Source organism: Alosa alosa, chromosome 20 (genome assembly GCF_017589495.1).
Source record: "Alosa alosa isolate M-15738 ecotype Scorff River chromosome 20, AALO_Geno_1.1, whole genome shotgun sequence".
NCBI lineage: Eukaryota > Metazoa > Chordata > Actinopteri > Clupeiformes > Clupeidae > Alosa > Alosa alosa.
The window spans coordinates 11,369,170-11,390,468 of NC_063208.1; the positions used below are offsets into that span (position 1 = coordinate 11,369,170).

General features: G+C 41.6%; 2 protein-coding genes across 5 annotated transcripts; one reads left to right on the plus strand and one right to left on the minus strand.

The window, feature by feature from the left end:
• Positions 1–4: 4 nt before the first annotated feature.
• Positions 5–9,201, plus strand: LOC125285351 (major antigen-like). 2 transcript variants are annotated; one of them, XM_048229764.1, is made up of 3 exons: positions 5–5,316; positions 5,359–8,442; positions 8,616–9,201. In XM_048229764.1, the coding sequence occupies exons 1-2, from the start codon at positions 101–103 to the stop codon at positions 7,883–7,885; spliced, it is 7,743 nt and encodes a 2,580-aa protein (XP_048085721.1). In that variant the 5' UTR covers positions 5–100; the 3' UTR covers positions 7,886–8,442; positions 8,616–9,201. The 2 variants fall into 2 exon arrangements, with proteins under 2 accessions (XP_048085721.1, XP_048085722.1); XM_048229765.1 differs by having other exon boundaries at positions 5–5,197; positions 5,282–8,442.
• A 2,298-nt stretch (positions 9,202–11,499) lies between these two features.
• Positions 11,500–21,233, minus strand: lypla2 (lysophospholipase 2). Of its 3 annotated transcripts, none has more exons than XM_048228930.1 (10): positions 21,134–21,233; positions 19,105–19,200; positions 15,404–15,435; positions 15,172–15,237; positions 14,331–14,378; positions 14,047–14,117; positions 13,752–13,825; positions 12,944–13,045; positions 12,443–12,619; positions 11,500–12,276 (listed from the first exon to the last, which is right to left on the minus strand). In XM_048228930.1, the coding sequence occupies exons 2-10, from the start codon at positions 19,180–19,182 to the stop codon at positions 12,226–12,228; spliced, it is 699 nt and encodes a 232-aa protein (XP_048084887.1). In that variant the 5' UTR covers positions 19,183–19,200; positions 21,134–21,233; the 3' UTR covers positions 11,500–12,225. The 3 variants fall into 3 exon arrangements, with proteins under 3 accessions (XP_048084887.1, XP_048084888.1, XP_048084889.1); XM_048228931.1 differs by having other exon boundaries at positions 19,105–19,197; positions 21,134–21,204; XM_048228932.1 differs by lacking the exon at positions 21,134–21,233 and adding an exon at positions 19,376–19,688.
• Positions 21,234–21,299: the final 66 nt, after the last annotated feature.

Here is a 21,299-nt window from a genome sequence, read left to right on the forward strand (position 1 = left end):
ATCAAAGAAAAATGTCCTGCAGAACCAGGAGTCGGACCTGACATCCAGGAAGGACCAACTAGACTTTCTCCAGTCAGACCTCCAAACACAGAGAGACAACATGGAAGAGATGATGAAGGCCATAAAAGAGCAGCAGAGTGACCTAACAGAAAGGAAAGCTGAGATCGACCAGCAACACATAGAGCTGAATAATATGATGGATATCCACAACAAGGAAAAGATTGAACTTGACCGAATCAGGGCTGACATAGAAGAAAAGACAGAAGCAATTGAGATTACCGTCAAAGAAAAATTAGGTGCAGAAAGAGAAGAACTTGAGAAACTGAAAAATAGACTGCATGAAGAAAGACAGGAAATTGAAAACAACAAACATGCCATGATGAAAGAAAAGGATGAGTTGGAAAACTGGAAAAATGATCTTCAGAAACAATGGAACGAGCTGCGTCCTTACAAGGAAAACATTGAAAGTGAAAAGGATGAACTTCAAAAGAAGATGGCTGAGGTGGAAGAAAAGTCAAATAACATTGAGAATATGATGCAGGAGATGATGAAAGAGAAAGAGAGAATGGAAGAACAAGCACAGGCTCTACAACAAGAAAAGGACGTCTTCCAGAGTGTTGCTGAAGAAACAGAAAGAATGAAGGTTGAATTTGAAAAGTGTAGTATTGAAATTCAGAAACAAAAACTAGAATTAGCAGAAAGCAAACTCATTCTTGAGGCAGAAACTCGTGATTTGGAGATGAAAAAGTCAGAAATGGATGTAGAAATGAACATGTTACAAAATGAAAAAGTGAAACAGAGGCAAGAGTATGAAAACCTACTGAAAGAAATACAGGAAGAGAAGGACACTCTGAAACAACTTCAAGAAGAAACAGAATCAAAGAAAAATGTCCTGCAGAACCAGGAGTCGGACCTGACATCCAGGAAGGACCAACTAGACTTTCTCCAGTCAGACCTCCAAACACAGAGAGACAACATGGAAGAGATGATGAAGGCCATTAACGAGCAGCAGAGTGACCTAACAGAAAGGAAAGCTGAGATCGACCAGCAACAAATAGAGCTGAATAATATGATGGATATCCACAACAAGGAAAAGATTGAACTTGACCGAATCAGGGCTGAAATAGAAGAAAAGACAGAAGCAATTGAGATTACCGTCAAAGAAAAATTAGGTGCAAAAAGAGAAGAACTTGAGAAACTGCAAAATAGACTGCATGAAGAAAGACAGGAAATTGAAAACACCAAACATGCCGTGATGAAAGACAAGGATGAGTTGAAAAAGTTGAAAAACGATCTTCAGAAACAATGGGACGAGCTGCGTCCTTACAAGGAAAACATTCAAATTGAAAAGGATGAACTTCAAAAGAAGATGGCTGAGGTGGACGAAAAGTCAAATAACATTGAGAATATGATGCAGGAGATGATGCAGGAGAAAGAGAGATTGGACGAAAGAGCACAGATTCTACAACAAGAAAAGGATGTCCTCCAGAGTGTTGCTGAAGAAACAGAAAGAATGAAGGTTGAATTTGAAAAGTGTAGTATTGAAATTGAGAAACAAAAACAAGAATTAGCAGCAAACAAACTCATTCTTGAGGCAGAAACCTGTGATTTGGAGATGAAAAAGTCAGAAATGGATATAGAAATGAACATGTTACAAAATGAAAAAGTGACACAGAGGCAAGAATATGAAAACCTACTGAAAGAAATACAGGAAGAGAAGGACACTCTGAAACAACTTCAAGGAGAGACTGAATCGAAGAAAAATTTCCTGCAGAACCAGGAGTCGGACTTGACCTCCAGGAAGGAGCAGCTAGACTTTCTCCAGTCAGACCTCCAAACACAGAGAGACAACATGGAAGAGATGATGAAGGCCATTAACGAGCAGCAGAGTGACCTAACAGAAAGGAAAGCTGAGATCGACCAGCAACAAATAGAGCTGAATAATATGATGGATATCCACAACAAGGAAAAGATTGAACTTGACCGAATCAGGGCTGACATAGAAGAAAAGACAAAAGCAATTGAGATTACCGTTAAAGAAAAACTAGGTGCAGAAAGAGAAGAACTTGAGAAACTGAAAAATAGACTGCATGAAGAAAGACAGGAAATTGAAAACAACAAACATGCCATGATGGAAGACAAGGATGAGTTGGAAAACTTGAAAAATGATCTTCAGAAACAATGGGACGAGCTGCGTCCTTACAAGGAAAACATTCAAATTGAAAAGGATGAACTTCAAAAGAAGATGGCTGAGGTGGAAGAAAAGTCAAATAACATTGAGAATATGATGCAGGAGATGATGCAGGAGAAAGAGAGAATGGATGAACAAGCACAGGCTCTACAACAACAAAAGGACGTCTTCCAGAGTGTTGCTGAAGAAACAGAAAGAATGAAGGTTGAATTTGAAAAGTATAGTATTGAAATTCAGAAACAAAAACTAGAATTAGCAGAAAGCAAACTCATTCTTGAGGCAGAAACTCGTGATTTGGAGATGAAAAAGTCAGAAATGGATATAGAAATGAACATGTTACAAAATGAAAAAGTGAAACAGAGGCAAGAGTATGAAAACCTACTGAAAGAAATACAGGAAGAGAAGGACACTCTGAAACAACTTCAAGAAGAAACGGAATCGAAGAAAAATGTCCTGCAGAACCAGGAGTCGGACCTGACATCCAGGAAGGTGCAACTAGACTTTCTCCAGTCAGACCTCCAAACACAGAGAGACAACATGGAAGAGATGATGAAGGCCATTAACGAGCAGCAGAGTGACCTAACAGAAAGGAAAGCTGAGATCGACCAGCAACAAATAGAGCTGAATAATATGATGGATATCCACAACAAGGAAAAGATTGAACTTGACCGAATCAGGGCTGAAATAGAAGAAAAGACAGAAGCAATTGAGATTACCGTCAAAGAAAAATTAGGTGCAAAAAGAGAAGAACTTGAGAAACTGCAAAATAGACTGCATGAAGAAAGACAGGAAATTGAAAATAACAAACATGCCATGATGGAAGACAAGGATGAGTTGGAAAACTTGAAAAATTATCTTCAGAAACAATGGGACGAGCTGCGTCCTTACAAGGAAAACATTGAAATTGAAAAGGACAAACTTCAGAAAAAGATGGCTGAGGTGGACGAAAAGTCAAATAACATTGAGAATATCAGGCAGGAGATGATGCAGGAGAAAGAGAGATTGGACGAACAAGCACAAGCTCTACAAAAAGAAAAGGATGTCCTCCAGATTGTTGCTGAAGAAACAGAAAGAATGAAGGTTGAATTTGAAAAGTGTAGAATTGATATTGAGAAACAAAAACAAGAATTAGCAGAAAACAAACTCATTCTTGAGGCAGAAACTCGTGATTTGGAGATGAAAAGGTCAGAAATGGATATAGAAATGAACATGTTACAAAATGAAAAAGTGAAACAGAGGCAAGAGTATGAAAACCTACTGAAAGAAATACAGGAAGAGAAGGACACTCTGAAACAACTTCAAGAAGAAACGGAATCGAAGAAAAATGTCCTGCAGAACCAGGAGTCGGACCTGACATCCAGGAAGGAGCAGCTAGACTTTCTCCAGTCAGACCTCCAAACACAGAGAGACAACATGGAAGAGATGATGAAGGCCATTAACAAGCAGCAGAGTGACCTAACAGAAAGGAAAGCTGAAATAGACCAGCAACAAATAGAGCTGAATAATATGATGGATATCCACAACAAGGAAAAGATTGAACTTGACCGAATCAGGGCTGACATAGAAGAAAAGAAAGAATCAAGTGAGATTACCGTTAAAGAAAAGCTAGGTGCAGAAAGAGAAACTGAACAAGAACTTGAGAAACTGAAAAATAGACTGCATGAAGAAAGACAGGAAATTGAAAACAACAAACATGCCATGATGGAAGACAAGGATGAGTTGGAAAAGTTGAAAAGTGATCTTCAGAAACAATGGGACGAGCTGCGTCCTTACAAGGAAAACACTCAAATTGAAAAGGATGAACTTCAAAAGAAGATGGCTGAGGTGGAAGAAAAGTCAAATAACATTGAGTATATCATGCAGGAGATGATGCAGGAGAAAGAGAGATTGGACGAACAAGCACAGGTTCTGCAAAAAGAAAAGGACGTCCTCCAGAGCGTTGCTGAAAAAACTGATCAGAGGAAAGATGAGCTTGAGCAGTTCAATACCAATATCCAGATTCAAAAACAACAACTTGAAGAAACCAAACTCATAATTGAAGAGGAAAAAAAATATCTGGAGAAGGAAAAGACAGAGCTCCTAAAAAACAAAATTCAGATAGACAAAGAAAGCGTACAACAGTTGGTCAGAGTAGATGCTACAACACAAACTCCTGTGGTGGACATGAGACAGGCTGTTGCAGGATTTTCAGTAGAGTTGGAGTCTGTTGATGTTCCTAGACCTGATGCAGCAACAGAAACACCTCTGACAGAGATTGAGCAGGCTGATGGAACAACAACTACTATGCAGTTGAAGATGGATGCTGCTGCAACACAGACAGTTCCCGTGGAGATAGAGCAGGTTGATGCTACAACACAAGCACCTATGGAGACAGAGCAGCACGATGATGGTGTGGAACAAACACTTACTGTCAAGACAGAAAAGATTGATGTTGCAGGACACACAGTGGAAAAGAAACACATTGATGCAATTACACAAACACTTACAGTTGAGACGGTCACTGCTGCATCCCAAACATTTGATGTAGAGGTGAAGGCAGCTGATGGTACAATACAAGTGGATGTTACAACACAGACAGTTGTGGTGGAGAAAGAACAAGTCGATGCAGCACCAGTTGCAGTGAAGATTGAAATGGATGATGCAGCAACACAGACAATTACTGCAGAGTCAGAACACACTGTTGCAGCACTTACAGAGGAAATGGACAGCACTTTTGTTTTACCACCTATGGTTAAGATAGACATGGCCTATGCTACATCTCAAACACTTACAGCAGAAGTAGAGCTGGCTGATGCTGCAACACAAACAGATGTGGTGAGCATGGATCAAACAGTGATGGTGCCCTCAGAACAGAGATCAGACGCAGCACCACCTGATACTACAAAACAAATCGTTCCAGTGACTACAGAACAGACTGAGACACCTGCAGAGGAGATGGAACCTGCAGATGCTGCACCACCTTTGTTTAAGATTGAGCAGGCTGATGCTGAAACACACACCCCTGTGGTGGAGATCAAACAGACTGATGCTGAAACACAAACCCATGTGGTGGAGATCAAACAGACTGATGCTGAAACACAAACCCCTGTGGTGGAGATCAAACAGACTGATGCTGAAACACAAACCCCTGTGGTGGAGATCAAACAGACTGATGCTGAAACACAAACCCCTGTGGTGGAGATCAAACAGACTGATGCTGAAAGACAAAGAGTTTCTGTAGAGACAGAACAGACTGCTGCAGCACCATCTGAAGAAAGGAAGGAGACAACTTTAGATATGGAAGAAGCTTTAACAACCTTTACAGAGGAGAAAGAGATGGTTTATGTTACAACACCTGTTGTTGAAATGGAGCAGGTTACTGCACCAACACCTGCAGTCCAAGAAGACATGGCTGAAACACTTACCGTGAAGATTGAAATGCTTCATACTACAACACAAACACTTGTAGTAGAAGTGGAGCAGGCTGATGCTGAAACGCAAACTCCTGTGGTGGAGATCAAACAGGCTGATGCAGAGGGACCAGCAGAGAAGGAGATGTCCAATGCCGCAACACAAACAGCTGCTGCAGAGACAGAACAGACTGCTGCAGCAATTGAAACAGCTGCCATGGAGTTCGATAATGTTGATGCTTCAACACAAACTCTAGTGGCAGAGGTGGAGCATGCTGACACTGCCGCACAAACAGTCTCAATGCCTACGGAGCTGGCTATTACAGAGGAGAAAGAGTTCCTTGATGTTTCAAAACCTGACGTTAAAATGGAGCAGGCTGATGCAGTAACACCTGTGGTACCAGATGACATGACTGAAACAAGAGTATTTGCTGTGGATATTCGGACGGTTGATGTTACAACACAAACATTTGCAGGAGAAGTGGAGCAGGTTGATGCCACAACTCAAACATTGGTGGTGCCCGTAGAGCAGGCTAGTGAAACCCTTGCAAAGGAGATGGAGCCTACTGATACTACAGCACCTGAGCAAGCAGATGCAGCACAACCAGTGATAAAGGACACGGCTGATGCTGCAACACAAACTCTAGCAGTAGAGGTGGGGCAAGCTGATCCTTCAACCCAAACAATTGCAGAACATGTCGAGACAGCCATAGAGGGGATGGAACCTGCAGATGTTGAAACAGTATTGTTTACGATGGAGCAAACTGATGCTGACACTCAAACTTCTGAGGTGGAACTGATGGAACAGGCAGATGCAACACAAACACATGTAATTGAGATGGAGAGGCCTTATGTTGTTAAACCAGTGGTGGACATAAAGGTCAGAGAAGGGGATCAGAAAGAAGAATCAAGAGAGGTGGATGACAAGAGTGCAACTGAGATCCAGACCAAGAGACAGAAACTGATGGAGTCTTTAGAAGCAGTGAAAGCTGATATGGAGCAAAAGAGAGCCGACCTACAAAGAGAAAGGGTGGAGACGGAGAACATCAAAATGGTGCTGAACACTGAAAGAGATGAGCTGGAACAGATCAGGGCGGTAATCCAGAGAGAGAAGGAGACAGCGAGCGGAATAGCCAAACAGCTTCTGAAGCTAAAAGAAGACCTGGAGAGCCTTTCATCTGAGACTCTACAGAAAAGAGCTGAGCTGGAGTTAGTCTGTGAGGAGATTCAGAGGAAAAGGCAGGAGAAGGAGGGGGATGATGGAGCAGAAATGGAGAGAGCATATGCTGAACAAATTAAGGGACAAACTGAGAAATCAGTTCAGACAGAGATGAAGGGTGAAGAATTAGAAGCCACCCGAGTTGCTGTGGCCAGAGACTGGCATAAGTTGGAGACCGTGGAGAGGCAAGAACAGGAGATTGCAAAACAAGCAGAACACATTAAACTAAAAGAGACAGAGCTGAAGAAAACCTCAGATGATATACAGCAATCGAAGACTGCAATGGACATTCTACTTAAAGAGCAGAGAGAGGAGGCAGAGAATATAATGGAGAGAACCCAGAGGGGAAAATACAACCTTGCAGAGTTAACGTCACAGATAGAGAGACAGACGGATGAATGGAAGCATGTGTTAAATGAGTGTCAGAGAAAAACGAAGGAGCTACAACTGATTGAGGGCAAGTTGAAGGATATGAAGAGTATGCTAGAGACAGACATGGAACCTTCTAGAAAAGAAGACACGATTGAAGAGCAAATCAAAGAAACTGAAAGGAAAGACATGGCAACAATGACTTTTACAACTGCTGTAAAAATCATGCAACAAGAAGATGCTGCCACACAAACACCATATGAAGATCAAGGAGAGGACATGGACCAGTTGAAGCGCTGGCAAGCGGCATACCTCAAACAGAGGGAGGAACTTTCACAGATAGAAATGGAGATAAACAGACAGCGAGTAGAAAATGAGAACGATATGAGGAAAGTAGAAAAAGATAAGGAGATGTTGTTGAGGGACAGAGCTGAAATTCAGAAATGCCTACAAGAGCTAGAAAGAGGGGAGGCAACAAAATGCCCAGAAAGGCTAAAACTTCTCACAACAGAATGGAGACTGAGAGGCTGGGACACTGATACACTGGAACAGAAAGAGAGAGAAACTATAAAGACTAAAATCACAGAAAGAGAAGAAATTGAACAAATGAAAAAGAAGGTACATGAGATGAAAGAAGAACTAGAGAGACGATGGGAATCCATTGAACAGAAACAGAGGGAGAAGGTGAAAAACAGAGAGAAGTGGACCTTAGACTAGCCGACGTAGAGAAATACAAGGAAATGCTCCAAAGTGAGCTGAAGAAGGATCGGCAGAGAGCCATGGCAAGGGGAAGAGAGGTGGAGGTTATTAAGGAGCTAATGTTCAAGGAAATTGAAATACTAAGGAGCACAGACAGACGTGTCAGCACTGAGGAGCTGTGGAGACTAGCACTACAGATATCCCGGCTGGAGAGGTCACTGCTGAGGACCACAGACCGAGCTGTGCAGACGCAGACAGAGCAGAGCCAGAGAGGAGTGGCCACATCTCACCTGCAGGAGGAACAGGAGGTTCGTCTGAGGTCCAAAGGGGGGATGGTGATGGTCAGCTCTGTGGTGGAAGGCGGACGATGGGGGCCCAGAGAGAGCAAAGGGACACAGACAGGAAGAGTACGGCGGACTACTCTGGGTCAGAGGTTGCTGTGGTGGGTCAGGCGGCGCTGCTGTTGCTGCTGCTGTCCAACAGAACGCCGGGGACAGGAACATCAGTGGGTGGAGCTTCACGAAGAGGAGCTCCACTAAGGGCTTTTTGGGGGAAAAAACCATTATGACATACAGGTGGGAGGCAAAGTGACATGATAATTTACATTTAAAGATGTCTTTTTACTATTAGTTAAAATTAACAAAGGACTAATTTAAACAGAGTAACAATATGTTATCAAATACTTTTAGGTTTTAACATATTTTGTCATGATGTTTCTAATTGATCATTTCATTTTTTTGCCTTTCAGAAACTCACATATCCTTAGAGCTTGGATGGACACATCTCAAAGTTGCAAAGAGCAAAATTGGGATTTATCATCAACTACATTTATTTTTTTGCACTTTCTTGCCTCGATAATTTTGAGAAATTGTATCTATATAATTTATGCTCTTTGTTCATATTATCTCTTTCCAACATTACCCGACTGGAGGGTGATATTTTGTCAGGAATTGTGAACTTCCAAGTAAAAGGTACTAAATAAGTGACTGCAAATTTGTATTTTACTCAGTTGCCCATTACATTCCAATGTCTCAGGGAAGAGTTAAATTGTATATGAATTTATTTATTAATTTAATTTCTTAGCTTAATTTTACAGCATGGTAGTGCATATAGGCTTGTGTATCTCATACAATGATTCTGAGCAGCTTTTATTTAAGAAATATTTACTTATTATATGGGCTATATCAGTGCACTTGAGGCACACATTTCATAATACTTTTGAAAGTTATCTGAAAACTGGTGTGTTGAGGTGCAAGGTGCAAAATCTAATGTATTTACAATATGTTTGACTATTTGTGTGTTCAATAAAATTAATAAACAACTAAAATACAAAACTGACCTTCTCTTTTAAGTTATAGAAGCTGAGGTTGAGCTTGATACCTGCTGCTCACCAAATGGGGAAACCAGGTATACACCAGTCAGCAGGCTACAAGAAAGTGCTAAAAAAAAGTGCAACCAACCATCCTCTGTGATTGTAGCCATGAAAAGAAAAGCTCAGAGACTTTCACCCACCATTCCTTTTGTGAACTTGAAGTAAATCCCTGGCTGACACTTCAGTAAAAGAGTTTAATATCAAACTTAGATGAACTGCTCACCTCCGAAATCTGTCACCTTTCTTGTCATTCCTTAAAAGAGCCAATAGAACTTGCAAGATGTACACACAGTAAGTAGCTCACTGTTCAATTTCCAACACCCTGGGGTTGGTCCTGTGTTCTGGCTATTTTGTAGATGGAGTCCCAGGCTCAAACAACTCGCAAGGGAGGCATGTTCTGGCAAAATTCAGGGCCCATTTGAACTCCTCTTTAACAGTTGCTAACAAATGTCAGTAGAGCCATCTAGTGGATGAATGAGTACTACTAAGGCACAGAAACTGCTTGCCAGATGTGATAGAAGGGCGTTTGGTCACCAGAATCAATATCACCCCTCAAATATAAACAAACTAAGGTTAACATTGGTTGCATGCCCAAGCCAAAAACAACAGTCGACGAGTATGTGATTATGCGATTTGCATCATTTATTCCATACACAGGTGTCTTGGAAAAATGGACATAGATGTCCTTCAAAACAGTAAGTCAACAAACATGGCAAGGAAAAATGACAAAACAATCTGACAAAATGAGATAATGCAATAACGAACGCAAAAATTCAGTCCATGACAAAACATGGCCAGGGCTGGGGATACATGACTTGATAAGCCTGGAAGTTGGGGTTCAAAGTTAGGCTACCAAGTTCTGCCGTCCTATCTAAGGAGCAGCTTTACAATCAACTTACAAGCCTAGAGCCAGTGAAGGAAACTATAACGGAGGTCATGGAGACCATATGGATGAAGGGTAGAGGGCTTGAGAAGGGGTCAACTACGAAAATGGGCCCTGCGAGGTCTAAAGCTGTGGATTCACAGATGAATTAAATAAAACACCTTTGTGGTCTAATGTCCTTGAGTTTCATTCATAAAGTAAACTTATCCCCTCTGAGGAGTAAGACTAATTTTGACAGGATATGGAGCAGACAGTGCTGTTTAGAGATGAAACTCACAGATGAACAGTGGTGTGCATAATATATGGGAGGAGGTTCGAAAATCAACAATTCAAAGAGTGGAAAGAGAAAGACAGAACAAAAAGTAGAGTAAGACATTCATCACTTATCAAACAACAATCTGTTCAATTAACATTAAGCATTAAAACAATTTTCTCAGATATACAGAACACAAGCCATAGAGAACTGAAGTGTGCAGGACACCCAAGCAGAGCGGCACTGCAGGACCAATTCCTGAGTCCAATGCAGAATCCCAATCACTGGAGATTATTTTATTGATTTCACTGTTATATACTTTTACTTCTTTAAAACAAATGATTCTTCAGTTTAGTTTTAAAAGAGATATATTCCCATTGCAAGTTGCCACAGCCAATGCATGTATGTATGTGTGTGAGTGAGTGTGTGTGTGTGTGTGTCGTCACTAATCCTGACCATTAACTCTGAATGTATCCTCACATGTCAGCAAACTACCAAAGTAAAAACACAGGTGGTCTTGTCTTAATCGAAACACAGTGCAGAACCACTAAGATGTGATGAAACTCTACCTTACTGCTAGATGATATCTGAAGTCAACTGGTATAAGCAGGAGACAAAATTATGTTTTCTCTCTCTTCCTAATCTTATTCAACTAACTAATTTAGATGTTTGGGATTGTAATGTAATTTTTGAACTTGATTACTAGCGGAAAATATCTACAGTATGCTACGTGTTGCCAAAGATGTGAAACCTTGTGATGGACTGATTTTGCACCAAATTAATGTTCTCTGTCTTTGTAACATTAATAGTTCTCGGTCACTTCATTCAGGTATAGCACAATCAAATAGCAAAAAAAACATACTGACAATCCAAACAAACTTCATCATTGCTCAAATTTTCATAATATAAATGGTAATGAAAGAACAGAACAGAATGGTGATAGAGAGATTGAATGAAGCACTGGTGTCTTTTATTCGGATCGTTTCCTTCTTTTTTCTTAAATGATTTAACCCCAAACGTGTGGATCAGTCAGATCGAGAGGCAGCATCAGTGCTAGGACCTGAGCCCTTCAGCCCAGCAGATCAGCCCAGCATGCAGTTGGGCAAGTGGGGGTGGAGGGAGGGAGGATGGGTGGGTGGGTGGGGGTTGGAATGGGTCGTGGCCGACAAGTCCAGACCCAGGTAAGGCCTAATGTTTTCAGCACAACTCCCTTGCAGTCTTGCTCACACAGCATGAGAGTGGGTGTGAGAGAGTGAAAGAGCAGACAGAAAGACATAGGGGGGTCAAGCAAAAGGGAGACAGTATGAATGCCAGCTGATGAGGGAATGTTGAGGGCTGCTTGGGGCAGAGTGTGATAAAGGCATATTAAGACGTACTGTGTGAATGAAGTGGTCCTTCAGGACGAGCGTGTTTGTCAGAGCAAGCACAAACTAGTCGCTGTGTTTTAACCAAAGATTCTAGAACAGAGCTCTGTTCTAGAATCTTTGGTTTTAACCCTGTACTTTTACAAACAGTGTGTCCAGAACCATTTGACAAATACTTCGTGTACACAAAAGGTACAGTATGTCCAAACAAGGTGTTTCTGAAATGTTCACAGTATGTACAACTGAATGTCCATGCCTGTGTATTTATTAATGCATATGTTTCTTTTTTTTTTGAATGTGGTGTTTGTGTGTTGGTATGCATTTCTGTTACAGATTGAATTTATGTGTGTTTATGTGTGTGCGTGTGTGTGTGTAGCTCCGTGGATATGTGTGATGGGGGTGTGTTCATGGCTGTTTCCTGTGGGAGAATGGCAGGTTGAAGGTGAGGGATCAGTGTGTAAAGGTCACAGTGGGGTCACAGAGAGGTCAGATTCGGGGCAACTGCTTCTCAATAAACTCCTTCACAGCAGACATCTCCTGCAGAATATAAAACAGAGATGAATTTAGAAGACTAATGTGCACTGAAACTCATGGGAAATCAGCAGACATACACATCTATGCTCATATCCTCACCTGAACATGGGGGCTTTGCACTAGACCAACGAGACCAGAGACAACACAAACCACAGACACACACACTGACCTGAGGACAGGAGCTATGCATGACTCCGGGGTAGGTAATGAAGTTGACTTTCTGTGGCGAGACAATGGTTTTAAGCTTTTCGGATGTCATGGCCCCAAACTGCACGGGGATCATGGGGTCCATCTCCCCGTGGCACTGGAGGATGGGCATATCCCGGTTCCCACTGTTACTCGCTGCCTGTGGAGCAGACAGACAAAACACCACGACATAAACATCCCAGCCTAACTTACCCTGGCATACACCCACATGTGAAGAGCTTCATTCCTCTTACGCAGACAAAGTATGGCCTTGTTTTCTTTGTTTTCTTTACCATAAACATCGTAGATTACAATCCCACTTGGATTGGAACCTTTGTGCTTTTGAGATGCTTAACACTTTAAAGTACATCCCATGAAGTAGTTCACATAAATACTGACAGAATCATGACTCAAAGAAGAGACCAATAACCTAAATAAGTACTGTACTTCTGTGTGTGAGAGAAAGAGAGAGAGAGAGAGTTACCTGAGGGAAGGTCTTGTGTAGTGGTAGCCAGCAGCTCAGGGCAACCACACCAGCAAGCTGCTGCTGGCAGGTGAGCGCAGTGTAGAGGGAGAGAGCGCCGCCCTGCAGGACAATAAGTACAATGTTGGAATGGCATGGACGAAGATTTACCTCCACCCCACCCCCACCAAAACAGAGGTAACATTTAGCTTATTTGCTCGAGCAAAATCATACTACCAGTATAAATACTTTTACACCACACATCAGTAGATTGAGCAGAGCAGTATGTACAGCCACACAATAAATAATGATGACTATTCAGTTCACAATGTCACAAGTGAACGTGCTTTTTTTAAGTATATTTTTTGGGCTTTTTATGCCTTTAATGAGACAGGACAGTGGAGTACGACAGGAAGTGAGTGGGAGAGAGAGTTGGGGGTGGGATCCGGAAAGGACCACGTGGCGGGAATCGAACCCGGGTCGCCTGTCGCGGCACGGCTGGGGCCTCAACGTGCTTTTAGATCTGTTCACTATAGTCCAACATTTGGATGCCTATCCATCTCCGCATGCCATTTTTAAATTTGTGTATCTAAATAATAGTGATGTAGATGCCCTGCTGTGGAGTTTGTTTGTTTGTTTGTTTGTTTGTTTGTTTAAGGCCATTTCCGCAACTAAGGCTATTTAATGGCCAGAGCATTGTGTGTTATAGAAACCTAAATATGTTTCTTAAAATCTATGCTAATAAGATATTCTAAAACCTTCAAAGGTGGGACCTTGCCCTGCTGTGGAACACAGTGACTGGATGGCTTGATCCTGCAGTTTGGCTCACCTGTGAGAAGCCCCCTAGGAGCACCCGGCTGGGGGGGATTCCGTTCTTAGCCTCATGGTCAATAATGGCCTTGACTGGAGAAGAGAAATTAGGTACATTAAGAATGCACGTCTGGTTTATGTTGTTGTTTCTGAAGCACTGACTTTTGTTCCTGCAAAGCGGGTGAGTCTCGTCAATGGGTCAGTGGTGTGTGTGTGTGTGTGTAGCACTTGCTTTAAAGGAAACATTGTCCCTGCAAAGTGGTGAGTCTCGTCAATGGTGTGTGTGTGTGTGTGTTTAGCTTTTCTTCACTCACTGTTCTCTGCTGCCCTCTTGATGCCAGCCTCATCTTCTGGAGATTCTGGACTCAAACCCATCAGATCAAACCTGAGTATGGATACACATATTTATACAAAACAGTGCACGCACACATAAGCGAACACACACACAAGCGAACACACACACACACACAGACACACACACACCATCTAGATGCACAAATACACACCCCTATAAGTCACACAGACAAGCACCTACTTCATTACACATACGCAGACAGACACCGGCATAATCTAACTCCCACATAAAAACCCAGCTCACCATGAGGGCATAGTCATCTTCATGTTCAAGGTAACAGGTATTCTAGGCCTGTGGGGTAGAGAATCAGAGATGAGCACTGCAGGTCAGGAGAGATAAAGGGATATAAGTACCACCTATGGAAAAATGCTATGCTTCAAAAAGTTGCACTTCAGACTAGTCGGAGTATCACACTTTTAAAGGGAAGTATCTGTAAGATTATGCATGGGCATGTTTCATTCATAAGTATAAGTATACTTTTATATAATATAGTTATTATTATTATATAATAATTTGTATTTTGTATATTTAGTATATTCTTTATCTTCTACAGTCCTTATTGCTTAGTTGTGTTTTTTTTATATTATATACTTTTAATTACTTTTTCTGCTGTTATTGAATGTGTGTGTGTGTGTTGTCTGTATGCTACTGTGACCTTGAATTTCCCCTAGGGATCAATAAAGTATATCTATCTATCTATCTATCTATCTATCTATCTATCTATCTACTTCATCCTGCTTAAATGGGTCAGTGTAAGTCAAAGGAGCATGAAGGCTGTACCCTTTTAGCACACTTAAATGTGAGGTCAGTGATGCTAATTCAGAACACCTCTTGCAAGGACGATGAAGTACAGTAAACTGCCTATGAATCATGGCAATGGGACAATGGGAGTCACAATTCAATTATGAGGATAATTTGGCTGTTGAATCTTAAAACGGCCCTCTTCCCAGGACAGAGACTCCCTGTGCGCCACAGTACAAATGGCCCATAAACACGCTGTTGTGTTGCACATCCATAACTGATCAGAGCAGGTTTACTCATGCGCGTGGGCAGATCCATAACTGATCAGAGCAGGTTTACTCACGCATGTGGGCAGATGTACTTCACATAGGGCAGTCGGATGGACGTCATGGCATCTGCCCAGCCATGTCTGTGGGACAAGAACACACACAAACACACAAACACACGAGCGCACGAGCGCACACACGCACACATAAATATGCGCATGCACAGAGAGTGTTTGGGGCAAGACAGAGATAAATAATGAGAACTATTACATCACAGGACAAGAACCAAACAAGAAAAGCGGAGCTCACCCAGAATCACCTAACCCATGGAGGAAGATAACCTGTAGAAAAAAACAAGCAATAGTGTTTGTGTAATTAGTGAAGTGAAGAACATTTTTCAGCAATATGTCTATTCTGTGCAATCTGTATGTCTAAATGTCTTGATTTTGATGGCATTTACTAGGCACTGAAGACATTAGAATGGTTATTCTATAGGTTTATAGGCATTACTTATAGCATAAGATGTCAACAATGTGTTACAATGTGGTTTCTGTGCAGGTTTCAATAAGTCAAATGTGTGACTTTTTAAGACCATTATGAATGAAATTCAAGACCAGATTCACAAACACAAATGTTTAACCAGCCTCATAGTCTCATAATTACTAGAATAGTAAATAAATACATGTTTGTATCAGTTATCAGTTCCAAACTGATCCAGTTTGTAGGGGGGTTACATTGTGATTTATCTGTAACTGTAGACATATGTAAGACCTAGTGCACAGCATTCTAATATATGTAAGACCATTTAAGCCCTACATTTAATATTATTAAACTGCAAACTTTCCAGACTTCTCCACGGAAACCCTGTATAAGCTAATCCACATTTCATCTACATAAGAGGAAGTATTCAAATCAACATCCAAGGGTATTATGGATAGCTCACCACACTAGCTTACCTCAAAAAATGCCAATGACAAATCATGACAGCAGATATCACTAACGTGTTACTCTCTGCACAGTCAGATCTCTGGGACTGGCATTAATTCATATTGACTTACAAGCTATGAACCAAAGACTCATGGAAAAGAACTGATCTGCAGAAAAAGGAGAAATCTTCCTGACTATGAACACAAATGCTGAGAGATCAATATGGTGCAGAAAAAGCAGGTGTCTATCGGGTCATTCCATGTGAAAACAGCCAATATCGGGGTATCATGTACATGACACCTCTCAGATTTTGCTGAAAAGCGGTGAATATATGCCTTATGTTACCAAATAAAGGAATCTGAAGTTTCAGGTCAATATCTCAAACGGTTTGCCTGTGGCGTCCATTTTAATTTCGGGTGCCACGGCCCTAATTGACACATTGGAATTTCACATTTCATCTTTTGCCATTTTTGGAAGCCCATAACGTCTGTTCTAATAGTGGTAGAGGGCTGGAAACTGGTGTGGTAGTCAGAGAGGCAGAATCAACATTCCTTACTGTTTGGGTGAGAGGTGGGTCACCAAAGTCCTAAAAAATGTTGACGGCATGTGTGATTTTTCACTTTTTGGGTGGCCCTAGCACCACAATTAATGATCATATTTATTCTTAACAGGATTATTTGTTATATGTGGGAACCTTGCTCTTGCCAAAATTAATTTGAAGGGTATGGTACCACTGGTGGGGGTTTTATGGGGGTCCAAAAACCCTCTCCGGCAGAGGTTACTTTTGGAACCCCATATTTGGACCCCCAAATGACCATGTGGGCACTTGATGATCCTAACGGGATTTATACCAGATAAAGATACATATTTGTTCTTTCTTTTAATGAAATAAAATTGTTGACTATGAAGCTCCATAATATGAATTTTATTCTTCATAATGCACCATTTTGGACATTGTTTCCAGAAGTCTGGAATGTAGATCAAGGAGAATTTAGTGATGATAAAGCATGAAAATAGTGGAAATCAAACTTTGGTCAAACTTTGAAAATAGTGGTCATCAAACTTTTAAAGAACTAAATAACAAGAATGTTACAAAGTGTAAGAACACTACAAATAAAAGGGAGTTTTTCCTTGCCCCTGTCACTCTCCAAATAAAATTGAAAATTAAATTGAATAGTGTCTTTAACTATTATCCAAGAAATTGTGGAAGCAGTGGCATAATTTTGTCATGGTCCTTTTGGTCAAGTTTGTATTGGTGAGCACTGTGTCCATAGATGTCTGGCACACTGACACACCAAATGATATGTTGGAATGGCACCCAACAGGAGATCTGTCTTTGGTCCGATGGCCATGTGAGGATGTTGTTGACACACTTCATGAATTTCACAAAAACGTCACCATGTTCATCTGAACGTTCAACAATGTTTCCAATGAACCAGTCATCATCATACAGGCAATGTATTTTCCTGGCTGGAAAATTGAATTTTGTAGCTGATCTGACTGCGAGTGTTCTGCCTCCGGGGGATCTGTATCCAAGTGTTCTGAATCCGATTGCTGTCCTGCATCGACATCTGTGAATACTGTATCCTGTGATATTATTTTTATCTGTATCTTATTTTTGGAAATTGGTAAAGCAATGATGCGATCGTGTTCCACTGATCGTTTTGGCAGAGTTTCCTCTTTTTGTTTCCTCATGTTTTTTAATATCTTCTGCACTATCAAAAAAGAATGTAATGTTCTTAATGTTTTCTTTTTGCCCATTGAAACATCTCCATTGGTGTCAGAATATGGTTTCCATCAGTGGCCTGCAGACTTGCTCGTGCTGCAAGACGCTTGAGAGTTCCGCCGATTCCATCACATGGGCTTTTCCCATGCAAAGTTGCAAAAAAGCGACTTGAAGAAAACATTAAGAACATTACATTCTTCTTTGTTAGTGCAGAAGATACTAAAAAAACACGAGGAAACGTACGAACTGGAGAGAAGTTACGCCTCGGCCAAAATGATCAGTGGAACACTATCGCATCATTGCTTTATATCAATTTTGAAGTTTGATGGAGAGATGGAGAGTCTCTTTCATGGGGGATAAGGGGTTAATCCGTGACAGTCTCAGTATTTAATTGTTTGCCATCACTGAGCATAATACTAAGTTATTTCCACTATTTTCATGCTTTATCATCACTAAATTCTCCTTGATCTACATTCCAGACTTCTGGAAACAATGTCCAAAATGGTGCATTATGAAGAATAAAATTCAAATTATGGAGCTTCATAGTCAACAATTTTATTTCATTAAAAGAAAGAACAAATATGTATCTTTATCTGATATAAATCCCATTAGGATCATCAAGTGCCCACATGGTCATTTTGGGGTCCAAATATGGGGTTCCAAAAGTAACCTCTGCCGGAGAGGGTTTTTGGACCCCCATAAAACCCCCACCAGTGGTACCATACCCTTCAAATTCATTTTGGCAAGAGCAAGGTTCCCACATATAACAAATAATCCTGTTTAGAATAAATATGATCATTAATTGTGGTGCTAGGGCCACCCAAAAAGTGAAAAATCACACATGCCATCAACATTTTTTAGGACTTTGGTAACCCATCTCTCACCCAAACAGTAAGGAATGTTGATTCTGCCTCCAGAATTGTGTAGTACAGGCTACAATGGACTACCACACCAGTTTCCAGCCCTCTACCACTATTAAAACAGACGTTAAGAGCTTCCAAAAATGGCAAAATATGAAATGTGAAATTCCAATGTGTCAATTAGGGCCGTGGCACCCGAAATTCAAATGGACGCCACAGGCAAACCGTTTGAGATATTGACCTGAAACTTCAGATTTCTTTGTTTGGTAACATAAGGCATATATTCACCGCTTTTCAGCAAAATCTGAGGTGTCATGTACATGGGTGGCTGAGTTGGCGTGGAATGACCCTATCTGGCTGGTATTCAACATCAGGATTAGCAATGTCCTAAAGAGAAGTGTCAGTAAGAGAACTCTGTTGTGACTGTATGAGACTCTCTGTATGTGTGTGTGCGTGTGTAAGGAAGGGAGTGTGTGTGTGTGTGCAGGAAGACTCACTGCGGCTGTCTCCTTCTCGGTCCCCGACACCGTCACAGCTTCGGCAAGCAGCGGCACAGACATGTTGTTGCCACACATACACTGGAGCAGGTGCTACTGAAGGAAGGAAACACAAGGAAACACACACACACACACACACACACACACAAACACAGTGAGAAGGGGTTCCACACACAATTATAATGATGCTGCCATGGGGATAGGGGGAGGGTGTCCATCAAGGATATCAGATCTACACAGACATCCGTTCCTAATAGATGGTCCTACACACCTCAGGAACAACAGTCTGCACGGCCACAGTGACTGAGGAATGTCAGCATTCCATTTGTCAACTCTGACGTTAAACAGGCCTCTACAAACTCCTCAGATATTAAATTGCTGCTGCTTATGGTGCCCATCCATAATGCTGCAGAGAAATACCATTAATCATGAAATGAGAACATTTAGCAATCAAGATAAACAAGGCTGCGTTTCCTGGTACAGGTAGAGTGCACAGAGGGGGGAGATAAGAGGAGGAAATTCTTGAAACAGAGAGAGAAGGACGCATTGAACAGGCAAGAACATCAGTTAATGGTTAAACCTGCTTGATTATGCAGTAACTAACTCATAAACACTCTGAAAATGTATCTGATGATCATGAGAGGAGACCACCACGATTAGAGTTAAGTGAGGATTACAAAGATGAATGTGGCCCTGTGGCCTGTTTTTTTCCCCCAGCAACACAGGCAACATTAAAAATGAGTATGGGAGGACACAATGCTGATATTGTCTCTGTAGTCTGCAATGCAAGTTTACTTCCTTTATGGAGAGAACGCCTCACTAAAGGTCCCACTGACCTGCCTCAATATGCGTTTATGTCTAAAAATGACAGGGGTCATAATAGTCTTTGAGTGACATCCCACTTCAGATTTCGTCATGGTCATCTGTAGTGCCACAACTGTCAAAGTAATGGACCTAAATCAGTCAATAAGAGGAAGGGGGTAAGACACGCAATATGAGAAGGCAATGCCCTATCGGCTTCTGAGCTCACCGCTGCGCTTTCTTCGTACGGTAGCCTGCAGACAATGCTTGCTATGAGAACCTCTAGTAACAACATCATGAGTTGCCATCTGACTTGTATTAAAGAAAACAAGTGGGCTTGTGTTTCGTGCTGGTCTTAACTTTAACATCATTATCCTACATCAACAGCCGCGCTCAGTGGCGTGTATCATTCTCCCCATCGCCAATTATCCGTAACGTTACCGCAGAGCTGATTCTGTCATCAATAAACGCTCATGAAATGAAAGTGACCGACGCTGCAACGAAGACTACAGTAAGCAAATGACTCTGCTAAGACACCACAACATTAACTTGTATGGTAATATAAAACGAAAGACGATCACCATCACACGCACTCCTGATGTCCACCAACCCGGGACTGGATTAGAGAAGTGTCATGAACCACTGTCTCGTGGTGGCTACCTGGGTCAGTGCGCACGCCACTACAGGGCAATACGACAAAGCACCCCCTGCATCGACCGCTCAAAGGATGTCAATCATGTTACGCTTTTATCTAAAGACTAGGAGAAAAAAAGCACATAAATGACCGGCAACATGACGCGAATAAGCTTGAGCTAAATCAATAAGACAGGAAGAGGAGGGGTGGGGATGGAAAAATAATGGGGATTCTAAAGCAGCTTAACGTTGTTGATCGAGATTGTGGAATTCAGGAATGGATGAGTGAGACGCAGCAGACTGTTACAACTGTGAATACGATACATCCCCACAGCACCCAGCTTAATCCTGTTTAGCTAGCTAGCTCTTCAGTCTCACAATGAACCAGTAGCCCCGCAGATGAGGCTGTATTGTCTCACCAGCTCAGTTAACCTCTGCAGTACTTAAGGCCTCAAATCGACCGACTATAAAGATCAATAAACGCCCCAACGACCAGCGACCAACTTGTGACAACTAGTCTGTGTTGGAACAGGTCCATGATTAAAATAGTAGTATAATAAAACATCGGCCCTTTAGCAGAAATTCATACACTCACCGCTTGCTATCCCAGGTCACACCGGAACTTCCTGCTGCTGCCAAAAAGGGGCGGAGAATAACTGACATCACAAATTCCACACCCTTTCGCGTTTTAGTGGAGAGCTCCTGTCTTCACGGGACATCAAAATATTTTACTAATGTTGTATTAATTAGAATTTTCAACA